Here is a 24,813-nt window from a genome sequence, read left to right as displayed (position 1 = left end):
AAAAAGCACATCAACAAACTGGAAAAGGTGCAAAGACATGCTACTAAGTGGCTCCCAGAACTGAAGGGCAAGAGCTACGAGGAGAGGTTAGAGGCATTAAATATGCCAAAACTAGAAGACAGAAGAAAAAGAGGTGATATGATCACTACATACAAAATAGTAACAGGAATTGATAAAATCGACAGGGAAGATTTCTTGAGCCCTGGAACTTCAAAAACAAGAGGTCATAGATTTAAACTAGCTAAACACAGATGCCAAAGAAATATAAGAAAATTCACTTTCGCAAACAGTGGTAGGCAGTTGGAACAAGTTAAGTGAGAAGGTGGAGGAGGCCAAAACCGTCAGTAGCTTCAAAGCGTTATATGACAGAGTGCTGGGTAGACGGGACACCACGGGCGTAGCTCTCATCCTGTAACTACACTTAGGTAATTAAAGTGATGATTTTGATTTAAGAGTATAGTTGGAAAGCTATACTCAAGTTCTTTGTTTATTTTGTGAAATTTTTTGCACAAAATGCTAGAAACCACACAAACTTAACCCATCACTAGTCAGACCACTCACAGTGTATAGTGTGATATTCTGGTCACCAAACTTTTCATCAAAGGCAAGGATCGACTTCAGAAAGTTTAAAAAACCAGCGTTCAATGTAATGTTACGCCATTTTCTGGGTGAGACCCGGAGGCTCCACTGAGCTTACTAGGCTGATATGTTAATGTCAGACTTTGGCATCAATCATGTGTATGGAGTTCTTTGGGCCTACCGGGGACCACGAGCCAGAACCTGGCCCTCTCTAGAGAGGCAAGGGGAGCAATGTCCTATAGAAACCCTCGTTTGATTGGAAGCATTCTAATGTCTGCCATTGACCGGGTCAAGCACCCAGAATGGTAAGCGTCCCAAAACAAACCCCTATTCTGGTGAAAATTGCAAAAAGCCGAACGAATGAATAGAACTCCCCAAACAAAAACTAGCAAATTAATGTGACGTCACCGTCGCCGCCGTTTGCGCAGCTCTCCCATCCCCGGGAGCGGGAAGGGGGAGCCCGAGACCTCCCGCGCTGGCGATCCACACCCTAGTTCTGAGGCTGGATGTCAAAACACGGAAAAAAATGCCGACCGGAGGGAGGGAGGGATGCCGGGGAACCTCCGGGTGTCACCCAGAAAATGGCGTTTCATTACATTCAATGCTGGTTTTCTGGGGGGGAGCCCCACAGCTCCCCCGGAGCTAACTTCCCACAGAGGAAGAATAGGGACTAACCCAGGAGGCAGTTGCTGCTCACTCCTCAACCCGAAGTTGAGACACTGGCTGCATCTGCCGACCCAAAGCGACACAGGCCCGATTGGGCCCAGGGATGTGAACAAGGTAACGAGCAGCCAGGACCCCATTCAACCGCCAAAATCCCCACGCCCGAATGTCAGCCCAAGACACATTCCCAAAGAAGGCGGCAAGACCCACGAACGTGCAAACGTCATGAGCACAAGAATAGACAGCAGGCTGGTCAGCCTTAATAACCCTGCGGATGATCTGGGAGACCTGCACCCGCGAACAGGGAAGAAGGGAAACCGGATCAACCCAAAGCGCGTCCATGGACACAGAAACCATGGCACGCAAATAACGGCGGAGAGCCGTAACCGGGCACAAAATATGATACACCCACGGCCGAATCAACTAAGCATCAACAACCCAGGAACCCCTCCGGAAAGCAGCAGTCTCATTCTTCGCCAGAAAAGAAGGAGAAGGCTGCAGACGAACAAAATGATCGCCCCGACCGAAAGAGCAGAAACCCCAGCGCCGGAAGAGAGCATGAAGCTTACAAACCCGGCCCCCAGAGGCTAATGCCAACAAGAAAAAGAGCTGTCAAGAAACAAACCAGAACCGAAGGGGCCACAAGAAACCGAGGAGAAGAAAAGAGAGCACTCTGTCCAACAACCAGGACGGCTAAGGCTGTGCATGAGCAGGCCGGAGGTGAACCAATGCACTAGACAGCTTGCGGAATGGCGCAGAAGTAACATTAACACCAAACGCAAGTGGAAGCGGCTTCGCCAGCACCGCACGATACGAGGTGACAGTATGTGGCAAAATGACGGCCCCGAACCCTCACAAGAGAAGGACAAGACCACACCAACAAAACATAGCTACCTAAGGGACAGAAGGATAAAGGAAGGACCGCCAAAATCTCACCGCCAGCAAGCACGCCAGGAGGTCTGAGACCATGGCCCCAACTGAGACACGAGAGAAGGGACACTACGAGACGTGGAAAAAGTCAACAGGCAGGGAAAGCCAGGAACCAGAGATCCAAACCTGGCAATAGGAGAGCCAAAAGGCACAAACAAAACACACAACGTGTAGGAGAAAAGAAAGCTGAGGAACGAAGAAGGCAGGCAGCAAATGGGAACGAAAAGCACGCCAACAACACACCGTCGTTGGTCAGGTCCCAACACAAGACTAAACCGAAAAAAGGGGCGCCACCAGACCAGCACCAGAACCGAGGGGTATGAGCTAAGATGAGAGACAACGGGAAGGAAACCGCATGTCAGCAGGAGACAGAAGAACCAGAGGGGACAACACCACCACAAGCAAGACCCTCAGAGGAAATGAGAGGGTAGACAAAGACAGACCAATAAACACAAGGGGCACACGTACCAGGGGACACAGGTGGAACGGATGCCCAATGAGCAAAAGAAATGACAGAAGGATTCCAGCGTCAGAGTAGGAGACAAATGGAATGCATGAGGAAGGGATGTGGTGGAGGCAGACCCCACACACAGTGTCAAGTGTAGATACAACAAAGCCCAGGAGGCTCGGGAAGCTGTACCTAAGTCAAACGACAGGAGACATCAAAAACCCAGAGCGCAACCCCTGCAAACACAACAAAGTAAGCACAACAAGGTAAGCACAGAGGCCATGTAAATGGCAGGTGAGTGACTGAGGGGCAGGACTAAAGAGCCAAAGCGCAATCCTGGCAAGCACAATGAGGTGAGGACAGCTAGAGGAGTAGAGAGAACCCAACGTATCTGGAAGGGCTAAGCCAGGCACTGCAAGGCGGGCAAGGAATGAGTGATCCAGAGAAGACCTTTCTAACAAATGGTACAGACAAACAAGGAAGGCCCCAGGAGGAAACACACAAGGGCCAAACAAAACGCCACAACCCACCTCAACACGCATCCTCAGTAACAAAACTGCATCAAAATGTCACCTCATAACATCCTGGCACAGTAACATGTACCTCATAACATTCACCACCATTGTACCTCGTAACCAGGTGGAGGTGGAGCCTCGGGACTGATTCAAGCATGGGTTGGACATGCATACGAGTTTGACTGGATGGGTACAATGAGGAGCTGCCTCGCATGGGCCAATAGGCCCCCTGCAGGCACCTGCATTCTGCCGTACTCACATTCGAACCTTAAAGACCAAGGGTTCGCCTGGCTGAAAGAGATGCCAGACCGCATAAACTCACCTGCAGAATGGAGGCACGAATGTGTCACGGCACAATGTAGTCGAGAAAATGCCGGGAGCACCGCCAGGGAAAGAAGGCCAGAGCCGCACACGCAGAAGGGGAGGAGAGAGGCGAAGGAGGCGCCCTGCACCCATAACACGGGGAAAACCCCGGCCTCACAAGAAAAAACCGGGGCAGCCACGAAAAGTACTAAAGAAGGGAGCCCACTGGCAGACTCATACAACACGGTTGGAGGAACAGGCTTGAATACCCCCGTCGCTACCCCAGAAGGGGAATTCCCCAATACTGCCCGAGTCTTAAAATCATCGAAGCTCCGCCCTGACCCTGAACCCACAGACGGTAAAAACCCGGATGCAGGGAGGAAGGGAAGGGGGGGGGGGGGCGACTAGACCACAACAGGGAAAAGACAAGGGGGTGTGGAAGGAAACTGAAGCAACCAACACCCCCAAGCCCGTCACACCAACCAAAATGGGGCAGTCTCTGGGCTTCCGGAGAGCAAGCACCACAGAGCGTCCCCACCACCGAAACTCAACTTGCAACGCCTGTGCTGCCTGTACCCGCATAGTCAGCATAAGACTGGATAATCAAGTCACAAACAAGGAACAAAACTCATAGGACTCCGAGACGAAGGTGCCACTGACCCCACAGGCAAAAGACCGAGGCAAGGACCGTGAGAGTCACCCTGAGCCAAGGGGAAAGAGCAACCCACAAACTCGCTCGAAGCGAGGGTGGACTTTGGGGTCACTTCCATCGGACCCGCGTGTCCCTTAGGGATTTCCCAGGGTCCTGAGCATTTACTACAAGAGGACTCATTCTCAGGTAATCCCAGGCAGGGTACTGCTAACCGGCGCCCAAGTCTACCAAACAACCTTCTAAGAACTGAACCCCCGGGACGTGTACACTCACTGGGACCTAGCAGGGGGAACCACCGAGAGAAGGAAGAGTACTCAGTACAAAGGGAAAAAGAACCAAGGCAGACCCCCCCCCCCCACCAGGAAGACAAACAAAAAGAAAAAAGAAAACCAAGCAAGAGGATAGCGTACCTAGGCGGAACAGAGCCGGCCGTCATGAATGGTGAAAACAAGCTGCGCAGTACCCTGCGCCCTTACCAGTGCAAACTGCCCCTTACCCCAAGGTGAACAAGGGAGACAGAACACCCTAGTACACAAAGGGCGGCCAAAAACCAAGCAGCAAATGGCCTAGCAGGGGCAGAACCCAAGGAACTTGTGGAAGATGACCCCAAGGGCAGTACTTACAGGGCACCTAGGGAAGGAAACCCTAGGCGCATGCAGCCCGAGTACTGGAGAATCACTCCCGGCTCACGCACCACCTATAAGACAGTCACCACACACTCTAGGTACAGTGCAGAAACAACCACCGGAGCCAGAGCACATGACCTCAGCCTTTAGCATCAGCCAAAGAACTGGGGTGTGGATCGCCAGTGCGGGAGGTCTGGGGCTCCCCCTTCCCCCTCCCGGAATGGGGGAGCTGCACAGACGGAGGCACGGCAACGGGTGACGTCATATTAGTTTGCTAGTGTTTGTTTGGAGAGTTCTATTCACTCGTTCGGCTTTTGATAGCAATTTTCACCAGAATAGGGGGTTTGTTTTGGGACGCTTACCTTTCTGGGTGCTTGACCCGGTCGGTGGCAGACATAGAATGCTTCCAACCACACGGTTTCTATAGCTCCCCTTGCCTCTCTAGAGGGGGCCAGGTTCTGGCTCGTGGTCCCCTGTAGGCCCTAGAACTCCATACACATGACTGATGCCAAAGTCTGACATTAGCATATCAGCCTAGTAAGCTCCGGGGAGCCATAGGGGCTCCCCCCCCAGAAAATAGCAACTTGGCTTGTAAAATGTTTGAGTAATAGATCCTATGATGAGAAAAAAGCAGCGTTGAATGTAATGAAACGCCATTTTCTGGACGAAACCCGGAGGCTTCCCGGAGCTATCCAGGTTGATATGTAACTATTGTATTAGCTTTCTGACATCAAAGTGCATGGAGTTCTTGCCTACTGGGGACTACAAGCCAGAACCTGGCCCCCTCAGAGAGGCATGAGGAGCAATGGCCTACAGAACCCCCCCCCCCCCCAGTCTGATTAGAAGCATTCTATGTCTACTATCGACCGGGTCTGGCACCCAGAAAGGTAGGCACCCCAAAACAAACCCCTATTCTGGTGAAAATATTGCTACTGAAAGCGGAATGAATGGACAGAACTCACTAAATGAAAACTAGCAAACTACTATGTCGTCATCACGTCGCCGTGCCACCATCTGCGTACCCCCCACCCTCCCAGGGAGGGGGAAGGGGGAGCCCAGACCCTCGCGCTGGCGATCCAACCAGCAGTTCTTAGACTGGATGTCAAAAACACACAAAAACACCACCGACCAGAGGGAGGGAGGGATGCCGGGGAGCCTCCGGGTCTCGCCCATAAAATGGCGTTTCATTACATTCAATGCTGATTTTCTGTGGGAAGCCCCGTAGGGCCCCCCAGAGCTACCTCACCAAAGATAAGGAAAAGAGGGAAGGACCCGGGAGGCAGAAGCCATGTGCCCAAACTCAAAAACAAGACAACTGGTAAAACCGAAGGACCCTGCAGACGACCCCGGGAAATCCAAGTGCACCCACGGCCACAGCGGCCAAAACACGCCGAGAACAGCAGAGCCACAACCGAACACAACACATGATGCACCCCCGGCCCGACCAACCAAGCAGCAACAACCCAAGGACCCTTCCAGAAAACAGCACACCAATTAATCACCAGAAAAGAAGGAGACTGCTGCAAACGAACAAACCTACCACAAGGACCAAACGAGCAGGAAAACTCCTGCGCCGGAGGAGAGAGACTGAAGCTCCCTGAACCGACCTCCAGAGGCCCATGACAACAAGAAAATGACCTGGAAAAAGTCCTGAAGTGAAGGGGCTATGACAAACTGAAGAGAAGAAAGAAAAGAGCGCACTCAGTCCAATGCCCAGGACAGAACCGGAGGCGCATGAGCAGGCTGGAGGTGAAAACGCACGAGACAGATTGCAAAACGGGGCAGAAGTAACAAAAACCGAATGCAAGCTAGAGCGGCTCCGCCAGCACCACACGATACGAGGCAACCGTATCCAGAATAAGATGACAGGCCTGGAACACCTACAAAAGGAAGGACAAGACAACCCTATCAGAGACTGAAGTACACCTATGCAGTGACAGGAACTGGAAGGACTGCCAGGAACTGCAGACTGCCACCGAAGCAAAGCACGCAGGTGGGAGACCAACAACAAAGCCACCTGCACCCCATATACAAGTGACGTGAAACTCGAGACAAACTCCAGATGTGAAGACCCGAGGAGAAGAATGAACCAGCCTCGTACCAGGCTGGAACGATCTGCAGAAAGAAGCGGAGCTGTGGGAAGACCCTTGGGTTCAGACACAGAGCAAGCTGCATCTAAAACCAAGGCTGGGCTGGCCACCAAGGAGCCAGAAGGACAACTCTCCCCTTGGAAGCCTCCAAGCGAGCCAGGACCTAGGACACCCCCCCCCCCCTGAACGTGAACCGCCAGGAGATCCAAACCTAGAGAACTCAGCAGACGAGTCACCCAAAGTGACCAGCCCCAAAGAGATAAGAACTGCATGGAGCCCCCTCCATTCAGGCAAAGAACCACCAGGGAACAGTCCAAAAGGAGCCGGATCGTTGATTCGCGAGCGACCCAAATCCCCCGGAGCGACCCAAATCCCCCAGAGCGACCCAAATCCCCCAGAGCGACACACACACAGCCGCGAACACCCGCACCACACTGTGAGCCCGACGGAAGGACTGACCCCACCGTCCCTGGCTGGCCTGGTAAGCACCGGTCACAAAGCCAATAGACAATGCGGCAGTGAACACATCGAGCGAGTGCTCAGGTAGGCGCCAAGGCATTGAACCCCCCAAAAAAACAGAGGAAGCCGGCAATGCAGCAACTGACACAAAGCCCCTGTAGTCAAACCCAGCGGTCGCGAGAGAGGCGGAAGGGAAGTCCCCAAATGAACCAGACAGCCGACGAAGCCACACCCGACTCGGCAGGTTGACCATCATGACAAAATGCAGGCTCCTGCACTACCCTTGAGCAACCGCCACGTGACCCAGGAACCCCTAAGGAACAGATGAAGGCGGGAACGCAGGCGAAACAAAGCCGCCTGAGGAAGAGACAAGGAAGCGGTCCGAGCGTCTCACACAAGACTGAACCCAAAAGGGAACCAAATGGGACTTCCACCAGGGCACCAGGAACTTGGCGAGCTAGGAGGAACCAATCCCTGGTGAACAGACACGCGGACCAGTTAGGAGCCCATAACAGCCAGTCGTCAAGGGAGGCCAGAACCCAAACACTCAACAGGCACAGGTGGGCCACCATAGCCCAAGTAAGGCATGCGAGAACACAAGGCGCCAGAATCAAGCCTAAAGGAAGCCAACGAAAGCGGGAACCTTGAAGCCCCACAACAAAACCGAGCCAGTCCCTGAACCACGGATGAATCGGGACATGCCAATACGCATCCACAAGGTCCAGGGACACCATCCAAGCGCCCGATTCCAACAGAAGACAGACCAAGGACAGAGGAGGCATCCGAAGGAGGGGCAATAAACCCACGGGTGTTGACTGGACAAGTCCAGAATGAATCAGAGGTCTAGGCAGTCCCATTTCGGGACCGGAAACAGGCAAGAACCCACCTGAGAGGCGAGGTCGATGCGACCATGCTCAAGCGAACCCACTCCAAGACGACTCAACAAAACATAGGAGAAGAAGCCCGCCCCGCTACCCCTGAACCCCCCAAAAGAGGAGCCACCCAACGCCACCACAGGCCGCACGAAATGTCCTGAAGGGCCCGCAATCGCGGGACCAATTGTGAGTAAACAGAACAAGAGTCCCTTCCTGAGTAAACAGAACAAGAGTCCCTTCCTGAGTAAACAGAACAAGAGTCCCTTCCATTGCCCTGTCAATGGGACGAAGCCGCAAAAGGGCCAGCACACCAGACGAGAACCTAAGCGGTGCACAGGGCGATACCTGCACCGACGAGAAAAGTGGAACCGAAGGCTGCATCTGTCCCGAATCTTGCACCACTGGCCTACCACGACAGGAAGAACCCCGAGCCCTGGCACGACCCATCCGGGAAGGCTCCCCACGAGTGTCCCCAGAGGACCAACAAGGCCGACAGAGGATGGCAACTAGTCGAAGCCACCTGCAGAGACTGCACAACCGCAGACTCCGCAGACAGCAACGGACAAAAAGGGGAAGACAACCTAAGAGCCAGGGTCTAAGCAGATTCTAAGGAAGAAGCAAGCACCACCCGCCGACACGCAAGGCGAGAAGCAAAAAACAGTGAAATCGCATCCCGCAGGAGCGGCGCAAACAGCTACAACAATGCAGACGACGCACGCTCCGCCAAGAAAACCTCCAGAAGGACGGACCGAGGAATCCACGGGAACGCGGAACCAAACCCGGGGAGAGGGGTAGACGCCAAATCCAATTCGTACGAGGGGGGAGCGAGAGAGAACCCCTCTCCGTGTAACACCAAGCCCCACTCAGAGGGTGCAAAAACTCAGGCAGGGTCCAATGAGGTCCAAGGCCCCCCAAGTCAACCCTTACCCAACTCTGGGAACCTCACTCCAAGGAGCCCCCCAAAACCCTGGCCTCTCAAGAACAAGTCGGGGCAGCCGAAAAAACACTAAGGAAGGGGGGCCCACAGGTTAGACCCATACGCATTGGCAGGAGGAACAGGCTCAAATGCCTCTGCCACCACCCGGTGGGAGCTGGTGGCTGAGCGGTCAGAACACTTGATGCGTGATCCTATGGTCCCGTGGTTCGATCCCGGGCGCCGGCCAGAAACAATGGGCAGAGTTTCTTTCACCCTGATGCTCCTGTTACCTAGCAGTAAATAGGTACCTGGGAGTTAGTCAGCTGTCACGGGCTGCTTCCTGGGGGTGGAGGCCTAGTCGAGGACCAGGCCGCGGGGACACTAGGCCCCGAAATTATCTCAAGATAACCTCAAGATAACCCCAGATGGGGACACCCCCAAAACTGCCCGAGTCTCAACACCAACTAATCCCCACCCCACCTCCAAACCCGCTGATGGGTTGGAGCCGGAAGCCAGGGAGGGGGGTACCTGACACACAACAGAAGGGAAAGGAAGAGCGGAAGATACCAAGATGAAGCGACTTCCACCCCCAAGTCCAGGTCCCTAAAACCAAAACGGGGCAGTCTCGGGGCATCTGGGGAAGCGACCAACCCATCACCTTGCAGAAACAGAACCTAGCATGCAACACAGCTGCTGCTTGTACCCTCAGATCACGATCAGTATCAAGTGTGAACTGGAGCACGCACCAACAACAACATCGCACGACTCCGGGTCAAAAGAACCACCGACCTTACAGGCAGCATGGTGGAGGCACAACCGGTGAATGTCACCCCGAGACAAGGGGACAGAGCAACCATCAACCTCGCACAAAACGAGAGGGGACTCGAGGGTCACATCCATTGGACCACGGAGACCCAGCGGGGTTTCCAAGGGCCCAAAGCCTTGCTAACACACTAAGGGAAGTCCAGGCAGTGAACTGTGAACTGGCACCCAAAACTACTAAGCAAACTTCTAAAAGCTGAACCCCTGGGATGTGTCCACTCACGGGGGCCAAGCAGGGGGGTACCACCAAAAACACAGAATTGTCTACCTAAAGACCCCCCCCCCACAAGATAAATACGGGGCAACCAAACAAAGGCAGACCCACCCACCAGGCAGAAAACAAAAACAAAAGGAAAACCCCGCAAGAGGACAACGTACCCAAGTGGAAGTGGAATAGAGCCGACCGCTTTAAGAGGCGAGAACTAGCTGTGTAGTACCCTGCGTCCCTACCAATGATGAAAACTACCTCCTATCCCAACCCATTCTCGCACTTGCTTATAGTCAATATTGGCTTATTTAATAAGTGCATATGTGACATACTAATTGATTGTGAATAGTTTATCTTGAAAAGCTTCATAGAAAACATCGACCTCACCTAACCTTCTTAGTATGTTAAGATAAGCATCTTATTGCTTCTTAATTACAATTATTACTTAACCTATACTGTTGATAGGTTAAGTAATAATTGTAAATAAGAAGCAATAAGATGCTTATCTTAACATACTAAGAAGGTTAGGTGAGGTCGGTGTTTTCTATGAATCTTTTCAAGGTAAACTAAAATATTCACAATCAATTAGTATGTCACATATGCACTTATTAAATAAGCCAATATTGATTGTAAGCAAGTGCAAGATCGGGTTGCCTACCCAGAGGCAAACAAGGGCAACAGAAACCCCAGCTGACTCCAAGGGCTGCCAAGTACCGAGCAGTAAAATACACAGTGGAGGTAGATCCCAAGGAGACTTGTGGAAGGAGGCCCCAAACCCAAAGGGCAGTACTTACCTAGGCACCTAGGCACAGAAACTGAAACCAAAGCAGGAGCCAGAGTCACCTGACCTGCCAGTATGACATCAGCCAAGAACTGCCGGTTGGTTCGCCAGCACGAGGGTCTGGGGGTCCCCCTTTCCCCTCCCAGGATGGGGGGGGGAGGTGTGCAGACAGCGGCACAGAGACGAGATGATGACATGCTAGTTTGCTAGATTTCATTTGGGGAATTCTCTCCACTCGTTCCGCTTTCAGTAGCAATATTTTCACCAGAACAGGGGTTTGTTTTGGGGTGCCTACCTTTCTGGGTGCCAGACCCAGTCGATGGCAGAAATAGAATGCTTCCAACCACACAGGGGTTTCTATAGTTCATTGCTCCTTGTACCTCTCTGAGGGGGCAAGTTCTGGCTCGTGGTTCCCGGTAGGCAAGAACTCCATGCACTGACTGATGCCAGAAAGCTAAGTTACATTTCAGCCTGGATAGCTCCGGGGAGCCGACAGGGCTCCCCCGTAAAAATAAAAACTGTTTTCATTAAAGAAATGTAGAATCATGTTAGGATGTGACTAAAGTTTCCAAGATCTTGAACTGGAAACTTACACCATGTACAGTAATGCACAGTGCAATCTTTCTTCAGCAACAAGCTTGTGGAAACTGGAATACGTTACAAGCATAGTAAATTTGAACACAATAAATACATTACCCAGTATACTGTATAACAGACTGGAATCTGGCTCTTGGCTAGGGAAAAATTGAGGGGGCCTTACTTATAAATACGATGTACTGTACATACAGTTTAGAAAATTCTGAATATTTGAAGTACAGTATCAAAAATTAGTCTGGATTTTTCAAGTCAGATAGTGTCAGTCAAGCAGTCAAACAGTTACAGAGAGGAAGTAAGGATCACTTATGGAATCAGGTAACACAAGATGACAAATTTATTGCCTCAATGATAAGCATTTAGCCCTGTCCAAGACCTGTGTAGTATACAGTCCTCTGAACCATCCCACCAATATCACTTAAGTTAAGAATCTAAACAATGAAGCTTTTAAGTCCATACACACTGCCTATGTGAGACCATTACTCGAGTATGAAGCTCCAGCATTGAACACACACCTTGTGAAGCACCAACAGAAAGTACAGAGGTTTGCAACTAGATTAGTAAAAGAATGAGAGGCCTCAACTATGAGGACAAGTTGAGAAATCACAACCTCACAATCTTAGAGGAAAGAATAAACAGAAGATATGATAACTATATACAAGATCTTTAGGAAAATAGATAAAGTGGATAACGGATGAATATTTAAATTAAATAGAGGTAGGCCAAGGGGACATCGATGGAAGATGGACATGCTGTCGAGTCAGAGAGATGTAAGAAGGTTCTCGTTCCCTATATGGGTGGTAGGCAAGTGGAATGCATTAAAGGAAGAGGTTATTGAAGCAAATTACGTCCACAACTTTAAGAAGAAATATGGTGAACACGTTAAATGTTGAAAGGAGTAATTAGCACTCCAGGTATGAACTACTAGGAAGGGGGGACAAAGAGCTTGATCTCACTCCCCATAGTCACTGATAAATAAGCAATGAGAGAGAGTCACTAATATGTAAGCACCAGTTACCCCTAGTAGAAGCTTTTTTTTATATACAGTACAAGTAAATATCTAAGTACAGGATATAAATGATTTGTATGGCAATGTATGCAATGAATCAAATTTGAATACAGACATAACATTTACCTGTGGGCCTATTGTCCCAGTATTTAGGCCTCAATCTTGTGTATTTTTCAATAAACAGCAAGATTGATATGCTGTGAGGGGTAACAACATCCCTCTCTCTCCTATTTGAGCCTCCATACAGAGAAGAAATAGACTGACCAATCATATTTCTTGAACCTGTTAAGGAAAATAAAAAACCCAGCGTTAAATGTAATGATATGCCAATTTTTGGGCGAGCTCTGGTGGCTCCCTGAAGCTACAAATGCTGATTTAGTGCCCTACTACTAGGTGCCATCAGTCGCGGAGTTCTTTTAGTCCTACCGGGGACCACGAGCCAGAACCTGGCCCTCCCCCCTCTAATGAGGTACAGAGAGCAGTGGCATTTTGATAAACTTGTTTGTGAATTTTAATCATGTCTCCCACCACCAGGAAAGCACCCACAAAGTCAGCAAAACAATACATACTACTTACTGCTGGTTATAAAAATATGAAGACCTTAAAAATCTCTAAAAGAACTACCCCAAATTGGAAACAAAATATAGAAAATTCACGAGACTACCATTAACTCGTTCGCCCCACCTTCCCCCTCATTTGGGGGAAGAAGAAAAGCAGATCGGGTCAGCCAGCTGCTCCTCCCTCTGTTCTATGATGGGAAAAGCCACCCATGACTTCTTGGGAAAGGGAGGGTATCAGGGAACCATCTGGACTCGCCCAGAAATTGGCATTTTAATATTGGTTTTCTGGAGGAGCCCATTGTGGCTCCCTGAAGCTACCTACCCACTGCCTTTCTCAGCATTAGCAGAGAAAGAAAAGATGGGGACTTACCAAGGAGGAGGGAGCACCACAGGTACAGTATCACAACGATGAAGAAAACACAGGCTGTGACATACAACCCCCCAAAGCCATACAAGGCCCACGAGGAGGAGGAACATTAACAAGATATCTGGCTGCCAGGACCCTGTTTGACCTCTAAAACCAGTGCCCAAATATCGGCCCAAGACATATTGGTAAACACGGTCGAAAGAACACAATTTTTAGTGTCACGGGCATAAGGGTAGACCGCAGACTGGCTAGACTTAACACTGTGGACAACCTGAGAAACACAAGCCCTGTTACAAGAGACCAAGGAAACCAGATCATCCCACAATGAGTCCACCAAAGCAGAAGCGGTGGCACAAAGGTAGCGGCGCAGCGTCACCATCAAACACAACACATGACGCACCTCGACCAAACTAACCAAGCGTCCACTACCAAACGACCCCTCCAGAAGCCAACCAACTTATTCTACACCAGAATAGGAGGAGCTGGCTGCTGATAAACAAAACATGCAGGTGTCAAAAGAACAAAAACCCTGGCGCCGAGGGAGAGCATGAAGTTCACCCGCATGACAACAGAATGTGAGCGAGATAAAAAGAGAGCCTAACGAAGGCAATCGTGGACCGAAGGGGATACCATGAAATGAGTGGAAGAAAGGCAGAAGAGAACATGGTCCAAACAAGGAGCACCGGGAACCAAGGCTGAGCCAGCCACTAGGAAGCCAGAAGGGCCACCCTGCCAAGATTCTGAGTAAGAGCTAGATGAGGGGGGAGGGGGGGAAGAGATACAGAAATCCCCACCTTGACCAATCAAGCTGAAAGGCATCCATCGTGAGTCTTGCAGTTGGGGAACAACGCCATATAAAGAGGAAGGCACTATGACCAAGCCGTCACGAAGAGGTCCATGTCTGGGAGTTCGAACATCAGGCAAACGGAAGGAGTTGGCATCGACAGTCCACTCCGTGGAGATGGGATAGAACTGAGAAAGATCATCAGCCAGGACATTGGACACCCCCTGGATGTCAACAGCACAGAGAGCTAAACCCTGAGAATCCAGAAGACGAACTACATGTAGAGTTCAGCTCCAAAGAAACAGGGAACACAAAGAACCCCCCAGGTTGAAACAATGAACTACAGGGAGACATTCTGAATAGAGCTGGACTATGGAGCCCAGAGGGACCCAAACCCTCCACAATGCATGCCATATAGCCTCAAGCTCCTGCACATTACTGTGAACCCGATGGGGGCAAAGAGATCATGGCCCCTGACAAGCTTGGTGAGCACTGGTCACAAATCCACAACCAAGGTCGGAGGCATCAGTGAAAATGAAAAGCGATGGCTGAGGAAGATGCCAGGGGACAGAACTCCGACAAACCCTAAGATGAAGCCGGCGACACAGCAACTGGCAAAGGGCTTCCAGAGTCTGCATCCAGTGATCGCTGCTGTGGCAAAGAGCCGGTTCCGGAGAAACCAAACAGTTTCTGAAGCCAAACCCTGCCCAAGGGGAATACAAGTAGGGTAAAGTCGAGACTCCCACACAGCTGCTCGAGCAACCACCAAATCAAGGCCACTGAAGATTTAGGACAGTGAAGCCGACCGAGCATTCGAAAGGAGACCCTGCCAAGTCCGAACCAGGGATGGAACCAAATGGAATTCTGCTAGTTCCCCAGAAACCCGAACCCGGTGAAGCCGAGAAAGAACCAGATCCGTAGCTAGCAGACAAGCGTACCAGCTGAGAGCCCCACACAACCAATCATCGAGGTAGGCCAGAACTCGAACACCAAGAAGATGAAGGCAGGTCACTGTGATGGGAGAACTCGAAAACAGTAAGCCTGTCGTCCCACGACAAAGCCTAACCAATCCAAATCCCAGATGAATGGGGATGTGCCAGTATGTGTCCCGGAGGTCCAGAGAAATCATCCAAGCACCTGGCTTGAAGATGAAATGGGCCTGAGACATCCAAAAGGAGGGGCAAGGAATGAACCAGTTCAACCCGGACAAGTCGAGGATGAACTGGAGATCTGGAGAATCCTGTTTTGGGGGACCAGAATATACTGTAAACCCTCTAAGGAGAAAGGGTCGTTTCGACCACCTCGAAGAAACACACCCCAGGATGACTTGAAGATGAGGAGAGGTGGCTTGCCCCAATACACCGTACCCACAAAAAAGAGGAAGGACCGACCAACTCTACCATAGGCCACATGAAACAACCCGAAAAGCCCATAAATCAGGGGACCTGGCGCCGACAAACTGGACAAGCCCTACCCCTCCCCTACCACCACCCCATCAAAGGGGTGAACTGTGAAAGGACCAGCATGAACCCTTCGAACCAGACTTCCATAAGGAGCGAGCATGGTGCCGACCAGAGAAAGAACCGACCAAAGGAAGGTTCCTTCAGTTTTACTCTGACCAGCAGAAGATGCCTCCCTAGCCCTGCCAAAACATCTTGAAATATGAGAACAACCCTGAAGACACAGGAAATTCCGACAATGGATTCCGACAAGCAGTAGCCACACAGGACAAGTATTAGACCACCTTCTCTGGAAAGAAAGGAGAACTGGAAAGAAGGGCTAGGGCCCACAGCAATTCCAAGGAGAAATCCAGCATAGCTTACCGACACACAAGCCAGGAGGCAAAAATCCTGGCCACCGCCTCCAATAGGATAGGGCATACAGCTTAAGAAAAGCTGCTGATGACACAACAGTGGAGACCAAAACCCCAACAAGAAGAGCACTGCTGAGAGCCCCAACATCCTCCAAGAGCCAATCTGAATGCAGCTCCAGAAGGCACAACAAGCACATGACAGCTTCCAGTTGCAAACGAGCACGAAGGTCCTTCGCCACTAGTGAAGCAGACAACTGAGGAACCTGAACATGAAGCTGTAGCAAACCAACATCCCTTTGGAGAGTGGGAGCAAACAGGCAGACATTAAAACACACACAAAAGAAGCGCCACCCAGAAATACCTGCAAAACAGAAGTAGTCTCACACCACTCAAGCTAGTAGGACCAACAGAAACTGTTAAGCCTCAAGTAAAAACAAAGGAATGTCTACCAGCCAGGATGACTCCAAAACCTCATAATGCAACCAATATGGAGAAGAAGAATTGAACTCAAAAGAGGCCGGATCCATCACAGAGGCAAATTCTGGATTAAGCAAGAGGTAAGCACAGATAGCCTCCCAAGCCTCTGCCAGGGAAGGTCGAGAGGTCAGAAATCTTCAGAAAGGCTAATCGGAGGAACGCAAGGTCATCCAGAAACAAACCCTGGGAGCACCCGAACTCATAAAACTCATACAGGGAAAGGGGATACTGCTTTACCCTTACCTTGCAATAAAGGGCCCTCCACAGAAGGAACAAGAGACCATGAGGGATCAAATGGGACCCAAGGGTCCATGTCAGACTCCTCCCAAGCCCCAGGAACCCTATCAGAGAGTCCCGGGGGCAGAGCCGTTATCCACACTCACAGCCCAGGAAAGAGACGTGGAGTTCAAGGGAAAGGCTTCAAAGATAAGTGATAGCTGAAACAAAGACCCAGAAGCTCCAATGGGATCAACAGGCTCAACTGCTTCCACCCCCAAGTCGGAAAGGGGGGTGAACCCTGGAGCCGACCATGCCACAATCCAAGCTAGACCGAGCCTCAACCCCGAAACCCTCAGACCCTTCGGGGCCAGAAGCAAGGAGTAAAGACCACAGGAACGGTGCACCAAGCCCAAAGGGTAAGGAAGTGGTGGTTAGGATGGAATCACAGTTGAATTAACCAACACCTCCAAATCCATGTCCCTATTCACCTAGCAAGGTAGCTTCGGGGCATCCAACTGGGTACACAACCTAAACTGCTGTACAACAGAAAATCATAAACGTAAAGCAGTCGCTGCCTGTTAACCCTGCACATCATCACAAGGGTGTGCAAGATGAGTAACATGAGGAGAACAAGTCCCACACAACTCAGGATCGAAGGTGTTACAGGCACAGCAGGGAGTATGGCAGACACAAAACATATGATCATCACCTTGTGGCACAGACAAAACACAACCCACAAACTCGCACAACGTGATAGCGAGTTCAGCAGGGCTATTCATTAGACCATCGAACTAGCAGGGATTTTCCAAGGTCTGCAGGGAATAGCTGTATAGGAAGCCCAGGCACTGGGACCCTGCTATGAAATAGAAATAGGTCCTCCTGAGCAAAGAACCAAGTCTCACCAGGACCAAAGGGAAAGAGAGAAGGATGGACATAAGTAGGTAAAAGTAAACCGACCCAGCTGACCTCGGTGTGCTGTGGTTAGGACATGCAATACCCAGTGCGCCCTGCCAGCCAAACTCCACTCTTGACAGCAGGGAAGACCAAAATCCAAAAATAAACCGACCTAAGGTGAGGACTGCCACAAGCGAGGTAGCAAACTAAAGGGAACAAACCCAGAACACTTCCAGGGAAGGTAACCCTGAAAGCACATGGGAAGCACTAGAGAACACACGACATGAAAACCCTGTGCACATGCAGCTCCCAGCACCCTATAATCCTGGCTAATGCAACACAAAATTTGCATTGGATCAGCCACAAAGACAAAAAACCACCACTTAGGCCAAAGTCAAGAAACTGGAGCCAGAGCCACAGATGACAGCCCAGTCACTAGATACCAATGGTGAAGCAGCCGGATGACCCATTCTGCCTCACCCTTTCCCCCAAACAAGGGGACGAGGTGGGGGCAAATGAGCTAGTTCCTTCAGTGATTTTAAGGTCTTCATATTTTTATAACCAGCAGTAGTCTGTTTTGTTATGCTGACTTTGTGGGTACTTCCCTGGTAGTGGTGGACATGATTAAAATTCATTGACACTTTTATCATAGTGCCACTGCTCTCTGCACCTCAGTAAAGGGGAGCCAGGTTTTGACTTGTTCCTGGTAGGCTTGTCCCGCTACTTACCAGGACACTGAGCCACATAATGTAAGGAAGGGACCCTTTTAATGTGTTTCACTGATGAACACTGCAGTCAGTGCACTATAAACTCTCACTAAGGCAGAAGCTAGCATGCAAATGTGCAGTAAGCATATTCACCATGGGTGAACTGTCCTCTCTAAAAGCATGTAAACAAATGCTTCAGTTCTTATAAAAGCACTCCCAGATACAACTGTGATTGGAAAACATTACAATTCAAGTGTTAAATGTAGAAACTCAGTCCAAACCTGTATGTGCAATTGTATATAGTAAACACCTTTTACAGCCTTGGATGATCATGATCTCTGTAATCTTTAAGTACCAGTGCAGTGTGGTATGTGGTGCTTTTTTTACAGAATAGTGTAGGATGTTAGAGATTGGGTAGGATTAGTACTATTATTATGAATGTCCCAACTAACACTGGGAATGTTTTGATTCCAGCCTCTCGTGTGGGTTATGCTATTACTGTACCTCTATGTGGGAATTAATGTATGCTCTGTAGTGAATTCCAAGTATAAAATAACCTATATATGGAACTATAGTTCCATACCACTAGTTATTATTACAGCTCCCTTTGTAAAATCTGTTATAACAAGAGATTCACTTACCAGGTCCTTTTCAGCTCTTTTCAAACTAAAGAGTGGCTAGTTTGGGAAATACAATGGGGCCTCGACTTATGATGCTAATCCGTTTCCAGAGACAGATCGTAAGTCGAAATATCGTGAGTCGAAATATCGCAAGTCGAAGCGACTTTTCCCATAAGAAATGAAGGGATTTGAATTAATCCGTTCCCCACCCTCCAAAATATTAAAATACAAATACATTTTATACTGAATACAATGTTTTTTTCTAACTACAATACAGTACCAAAGTTTCTCTTACCTTTATGGAGGGCTCTTGATGGCGTATGGAAGATGGTGATGAGGGGGGGGAGGAGGATAGTTGTTACTGTTTGGAAGGGGAGTCCCCTTCCATTATCACATCAGGCAATGATGTTTTCTCTGGGGTACTCTCTCTCCTACGTTTTGCCTGAATACCACTAGGACCTGGTTGTGGTTCAGTGCTTATTTGTCTCATTACAAATTTGTCAAGAAACATTTGTTTTTCCCTTTGTTTTAACATTAGTCTGTAATGATGCATCACAGTGTCATTGAATAGGTTAAGGCAATGACCTACTGCAGCTTGATTTGGGCGAGTCGTTTCAGCAAAGGTTTGCAATTCTTCCCATGCTGCACACATTTTCTTAATTTTTGAGGAAGAGATTCTCTACTGGCACATCCTCCTCTGAAGAAATTTCCTCAGCTGCCTCTTCTTGCTGCTCCTTTTGAAGGGCTTGGAGTTTTTCGGTGGTCAGATTTTCGTTGTGTTCTTCCACCAACTCCTCCACATTAGCACCATCCAACTCCAAACCCAACTGCCGACCCAGAGAAACAATTTCCTCAACGAGAGGCACTTCAGGTTCAGGCTCAAACCCCTCAAAGTCTCGTTCTGCAACACATTTAGGCCACAGTTTTCTACAGCCAGAGATCATGGTTCTTACAGTCACTTCTTGCCAGGCTTTGTCAACAAGCTTCAGAGCACTATAAATGTTAAAATGGTTTTTCCAGAACTCTTTGAGGGTGAGGTTTGTGGCATCCGTCACTTCGACACATCTCCGGAAAAGTGCCCTTTCATAAAGTTTCTTAAAATTGGAAATGATTTTCTGGTCCATAGGCTGAAGTAGAGGAGTGGTGTTGGGAGTAAGGAACTTTATTGTAAGAAACCCAAATTCCTCATCCAATGAATCCTCCAAGCCTGGAGGATGGGCAGGAGCATTATTGAGGAGAAGCGGGGCCTTGAGAGGCAAACTGTTCTCCTGCAAATATTTTTTGATGGCAGGGCACACCATCATATTCACCCACACACACACACACGCACGCACAAACCAGCCTACCGCCAACCTCACCCCTCACCACTGGGACTTGACCTTCCATCCCTCACCCCCCTGATTGTCCTCCTTCCTCTCCCCCCCCCCCCGCTCTGCCTATTTCCCTCTCTTCCTCAATCTCCCTCACTCCCTTTCACTCCCCTTCACTCCCCCTCTCCCTTTCACTCCCTCTCTCCCTCCCCCTCCATCCCTCCACCAGTAATGTGCGATGTTAGTGCTATCGGTCTGTAATTTTAGTGTGTAAATAGATTGTATATATACATAAATTAGCATGATGCATGGGAAATATGTGCAACATGTTTACACGTGTCATGCACGTAACACAATGTCTTCGGACAGTACGTATGTTCTACTGCTATAATATAGTGTACGTGTTCATTATACATAGGATTGGCACAAAAAACAAATAAAATGCATTTGGAACTGTGTGCAAAAAATGAACAAAAATATATTCGTGGATTAAGAAATTACCTTCTTAAGATTATATGTTAGAATAAGGATATGCTCAAAATGCTATGCATGCTAGTGGCTTTACAAGAAAGTAAAACTTCAATGCTCTGTACTCATAAACCCAATGTACCATCTTGGATATAAATAAATAAATAAATAAATAGTGATAAAAACGAACAGTGAGCCACAACCAGGTTCTAGTGGTATGCAGGCAATACATAGAAGAGAGAGTACCCCAAAGAAGTCATCACTGCCTGATGTTATAATGAAAGGGAACTCCCCTTCCAAACAGTAACACCTCTCCTCCTCCTCCTCTCCTCACCATCTTCCATATGCCAAGAAGAGTCATCAATAAAGGTCAGCTATAACATATACATACTATAGTACAAACTATGTGTGTGTGTATTATGTATGAAATGTATTTTAGAGTTATTATTTTTGATAGTGTGGAACGGATTTATTCAATTTACGTTATGTATTTCTAATGAGAATTTTTTTTCGAGTTACGAATGTTTGAGTTAAGACCCTGTCTCTGGGAATGGATTAAATTCGTAAGTGGAGGGGCCACTGTACAGACACGCTCTTACATTCTTGTACAAAGCACACAGTGTTTCGGGCAAGTCCTTAATCTTCATTTTCCCCTGGAATATAACCCACAAAATCGTTAAACAACCAGGCACCCATTCACTGCTGGGTGAACAGAGGCAACAGTCAAGGATTGGCATAAGGTCAATCCTCCCCGGCCAGGATACGAACCCCAGGCCAAAGCGCTCGCGAAAAGCCGAGTAAGTGTCTTACCACTGCACCATGGAGACTGCCCTCTGTGGTAGGTCTGTAAAAGACCTACCAAAGACCGCACTCCCAAAGCCCTGGGAGTGAGAGTGGCAAATCATCCGAGGTTAAGTTAGCAATGTACCGAGGTTAAGTTAGCAATGTACCGAGGTTAAGTTAGCAATGTACCGAGGTTATTAAGTTTTAGTCTAAGTGCTTTTTTCCCCACCTCACCTTGCCCAAAACACCATGCGTACTAGTGGCTTTAGGTACTGTATGTAATAGCTCAATCTATAAATCCAACATTATGTTTCTAACTAATCCTCTATGTATGTACTTTTACCTGAATAAACATTTGATTTGATTAAATTGATTTGAGGTTGTAGAGAAAGCCAATAAATATTGAATTAGGTTTCAAATGGAAATCTTTTGCATTTTGAATGGAAAAAAGATTATTCTCACTGTACAATTCAATTTTGTTCTATATTAGAACACTGCATTCAGATATTGTCACTTATAAAAAAAAAAAAAAAGATTTTGCCAATTTGAAGATGTTCATTATCGAGCTACAAAAATAGTGTCCAGACCAAGTAATAATAATAATAATAATAATCTTTATTTAGGTAAGGTACATACATAAAGAGATTTACAAAGTTTGTTGGCTTTATAGATAGAGCTAGTACATACAATGCCTAAAGCCACTATTACGCAAAGCGTTTCGGGCAGGAAAAACATTAAAACATTAAACATTAAGTGGTAGGCTTCCTCTCAATGTGTCCGAGGTGGAAGGACAGCGAGGGTTCTGGCACTGTCATATTGAAACATTGGAAGAGATAATTTGCATGAAATGCCTGTCCTGAACCAACCTTGAGGGTTACCAGCACTGAAAACCAGACATGACAAGGCGGAGCTCCGCGTATACCTTAGCTGCAGCCGTACCACCTTGTTTGTTTTTCAAAGCACTCGCACGTTCGCAAGTTCATTATATTTTATTTACAACTCGTTTAAAAACTTTTCCTATATTCTAATATTATAATTTAAAATTATTCAATTTTATATTCGTACTGTAAATTATAAGTTAAAGAACATGTGTTTTAACCTTGAAAAATAATTTTATTTTAATCATATTCAATTTTTTTTATTAACAAACTTAATGAATTCTCATTATCTGCTGATGTAGACCAAATGTAAACTGTGGCAACAAAATTATTCGCACACCCTCCGTCACTATGTGATGGAATGCGAAAAGATACGTGAATTTAGAGACAATTCTATAACCAATGTTCCAACGATGTGTAAATATTTCATTCAAAATGATCTGCTACCAGAAAATTTAGCCAAATATCCCCAGTTTGCTAACTGTAGGTAGTAATTGAGTAATTGTTACCTATCCACCGCTGCCCACTGGATGGGGGGCGGTGTGCAGGACAAACATATCAATTGTGACACTAGCTCTCCACATAAAATAAAATAAAATGTTTATTCAGGTAAGGTACATACATACAAGAGATTTTACATAATTTGATCGATTTATAGAGGGAGCTAGTACATACAATGCCTAAAGCCACTATTACGCAAAGCGTTTCGGGCAGGAAAAACATTAATGACTAAAACTTAATACTAATTGAGTATAAAGAATAAAATGTGTTGAGAACAAATAAAAATAAAGATAAAAAAGGGGGAAACATGGCTGAAAACGCAGCACAAATACAATTAGATCGACAAACAGCGTTGATTCAGAAAACATACATGGGTTGACAATAGGGGGGTAAGGTAGGTTACAGGGAATTTATTAGGTAGTGCTTCGTTTTTATCTTAAACTGGTTGAGAGAGGTACAGTCTTTAACATGGTTGGGAAGGTCATTCCACATTCTGGGTCCCTTGATTTGCAGAGCATTTCTAGTTTGATTAAGTCGTACTCTAAGAATATCAAAACTGTATTTATTTCTGGTGTGGTTAGTTTAGTTCATTTATTATGCACCCCATACCCATCTTGTGGGCGGTAGTGGAAAGGGTTACAGAGGCACATAATGGGCTCAGGGACTGAACCCAACAATTCATTTAGCTAAGCAAGTTACAATCTTGATGAGCTAGTTACAAAATTCAATATAAGTCATCACATCAACAATGGGTTCGAGATCGACCTCAAGTACAGGTTCTAAATTAAGCAACTGACATATGTGGAGAGCTAGTGTCACAAGTTATATGTTTGTCCTGCACACCGCCCCCCATCCAGTGGGAAGCGGTGGATAGGTTACAATCACTTAGTTACTACCTACAGTTAGCAAACTTGGGATATTTGGCTAAAATTTCTGGTAGCAGATCATTTTGAATGAAATATTGACACATTGCTGGAACATTGGTTATAGAATTGTCTCTAAATTCACGTATCTTTTCGCACTCCATCACATAGTGACGGAGGGTGTGCGAATAATGGGATTTGTTACAACCTTCAATGAAGCTTTTGAGGTCAGGATTGGCATTACAGTTCAGCGTTTTATATATGTATAATACACATGAGAGAATGTGCAGTGACTTAATATCTAACATATTCAGAGATTTGAGTAGGGGTACCGAGTGATGCCTGGGCCCAGAGTTGGATATTGTCCTAATAGCAGCTTTTCTGACCAGGGGGAGAAAGATACTGGCAGTATGGGGCGTTAAAGTTTATTGAAGATTAAATTCTGCAGAACATGTAAATATATAAAGTTCACATAAAGTAAGTAATTATATAAAGTTTATATTAAACACGGTTTATATTATAGACTTAACAAAGTTGATATTATATAAAACTTAATATTGAACATGTAAATATACAAAGTTTCAAATATAATTTAAGGAATATATAACGTTTATATTAAAATATATAAAGTAAATATATAAAGTAAGAATTAACAGTAACAATTCCAAGGACTAGATTTAACTTAAAAGGTACACCCGTAGTAAGTATGAGACCTTAGCCTATAGTGACATGGAAACTAATTCTGCAGAAACCTAAAGGTTAACTGGTACTAGAATTAAGGCCGAGTGCAAATGTGTAGTAATTATATAACACTAGGATATAACAGGCAGGACACAAAGAATAACTAATAAGTGAGAGACCACATAACACGTAATGTACCCGGCCAAGAGGCCGTAAAAGACCTAATGGATAAGGAGAAGGGGGTGTGACTACAAGTAGGGCTTACTAGCACCTAGACTGGGCAAAGTATTAGCTGCGGACAGCGGGACACTTGGGGACCGGCGCTGCACCCCCCTTCCCACATGCAGTGGGGAGACAATCGGGACAACTGTGCAAAGCATGACGGGGGTACAAAAGCAGCCGCTTGCAAAGGGGGGGA

The 24,813-nt window shown here is 47.6% G+C and overlaps 2 protein-coding genes across 4 annotated transcripts in view; both read right to left on the bottom strand.

The window, feature by feature from the left end:
* ida (anaphase promoting complex subunit 5 ida) overlaps window positions 1–22,458 on the bottom strand; it is a 149,585-nt gene extending 127,127 nt beyond the window's left edge. For 2 of the 3 annotated variants that reach the window (XM_045767699.2, XM_045767701.2), the window contains exons 1-2: window positions 22,339–22,458; window positions 12,597–12,752 (exon numbers count right to left, since the gene is read on the bottom strand). In XM_045767699.2, coding sequence (XP_045623655.1) covers window positions 12,597–12,741 — 145 coding nt within the window. In that variant the 5' untranslated portion in view covers window positions 12,742–12,752; window positions 22,339–22,458. The remainder of the gene's footprint in view (window positions 1–12,596; window positions 12,753–22,338) is intronic. The other variant, XM_045767700.2, reaches the window with a different exon arrangement.
* LOC138356410 (tigger transposable element-derived protein 1-like) lies at window positions 19,568–20,215 on the bottom strand. Its single transcript, XM_069312550.1, has one exon. The coding sequence runs from the start codon at window positions 20,213–20,215 to the stop codon at window positions 19,568–19,570; it is 648 nt and encodes a 215-aa protein (XP_069168651.1).
* Window positions 22,459–24,813: the final 2,355 nt, after the last annotated feature.

Source organism: Procambarus clarkii, chromosome 72 (genome assembly GCF_040958095.1).
Source record: "Procambarus clarkii isolate CNS0578487 chromosome 72, FALCON_Pclarkii_2.0, whole genome shotgun sequence".
Taxonomy (NCBI): Eukaryota; Metazoa; Arthropoda; class Malacostraca; order Decapoda; family Cambaridae; genus Procambarus; species Procambarus clarkii.
Note: the sequence above shows the minus strand (reverse complement) of the source record. Positions and strands in the feature narration are given on the sequence as shown.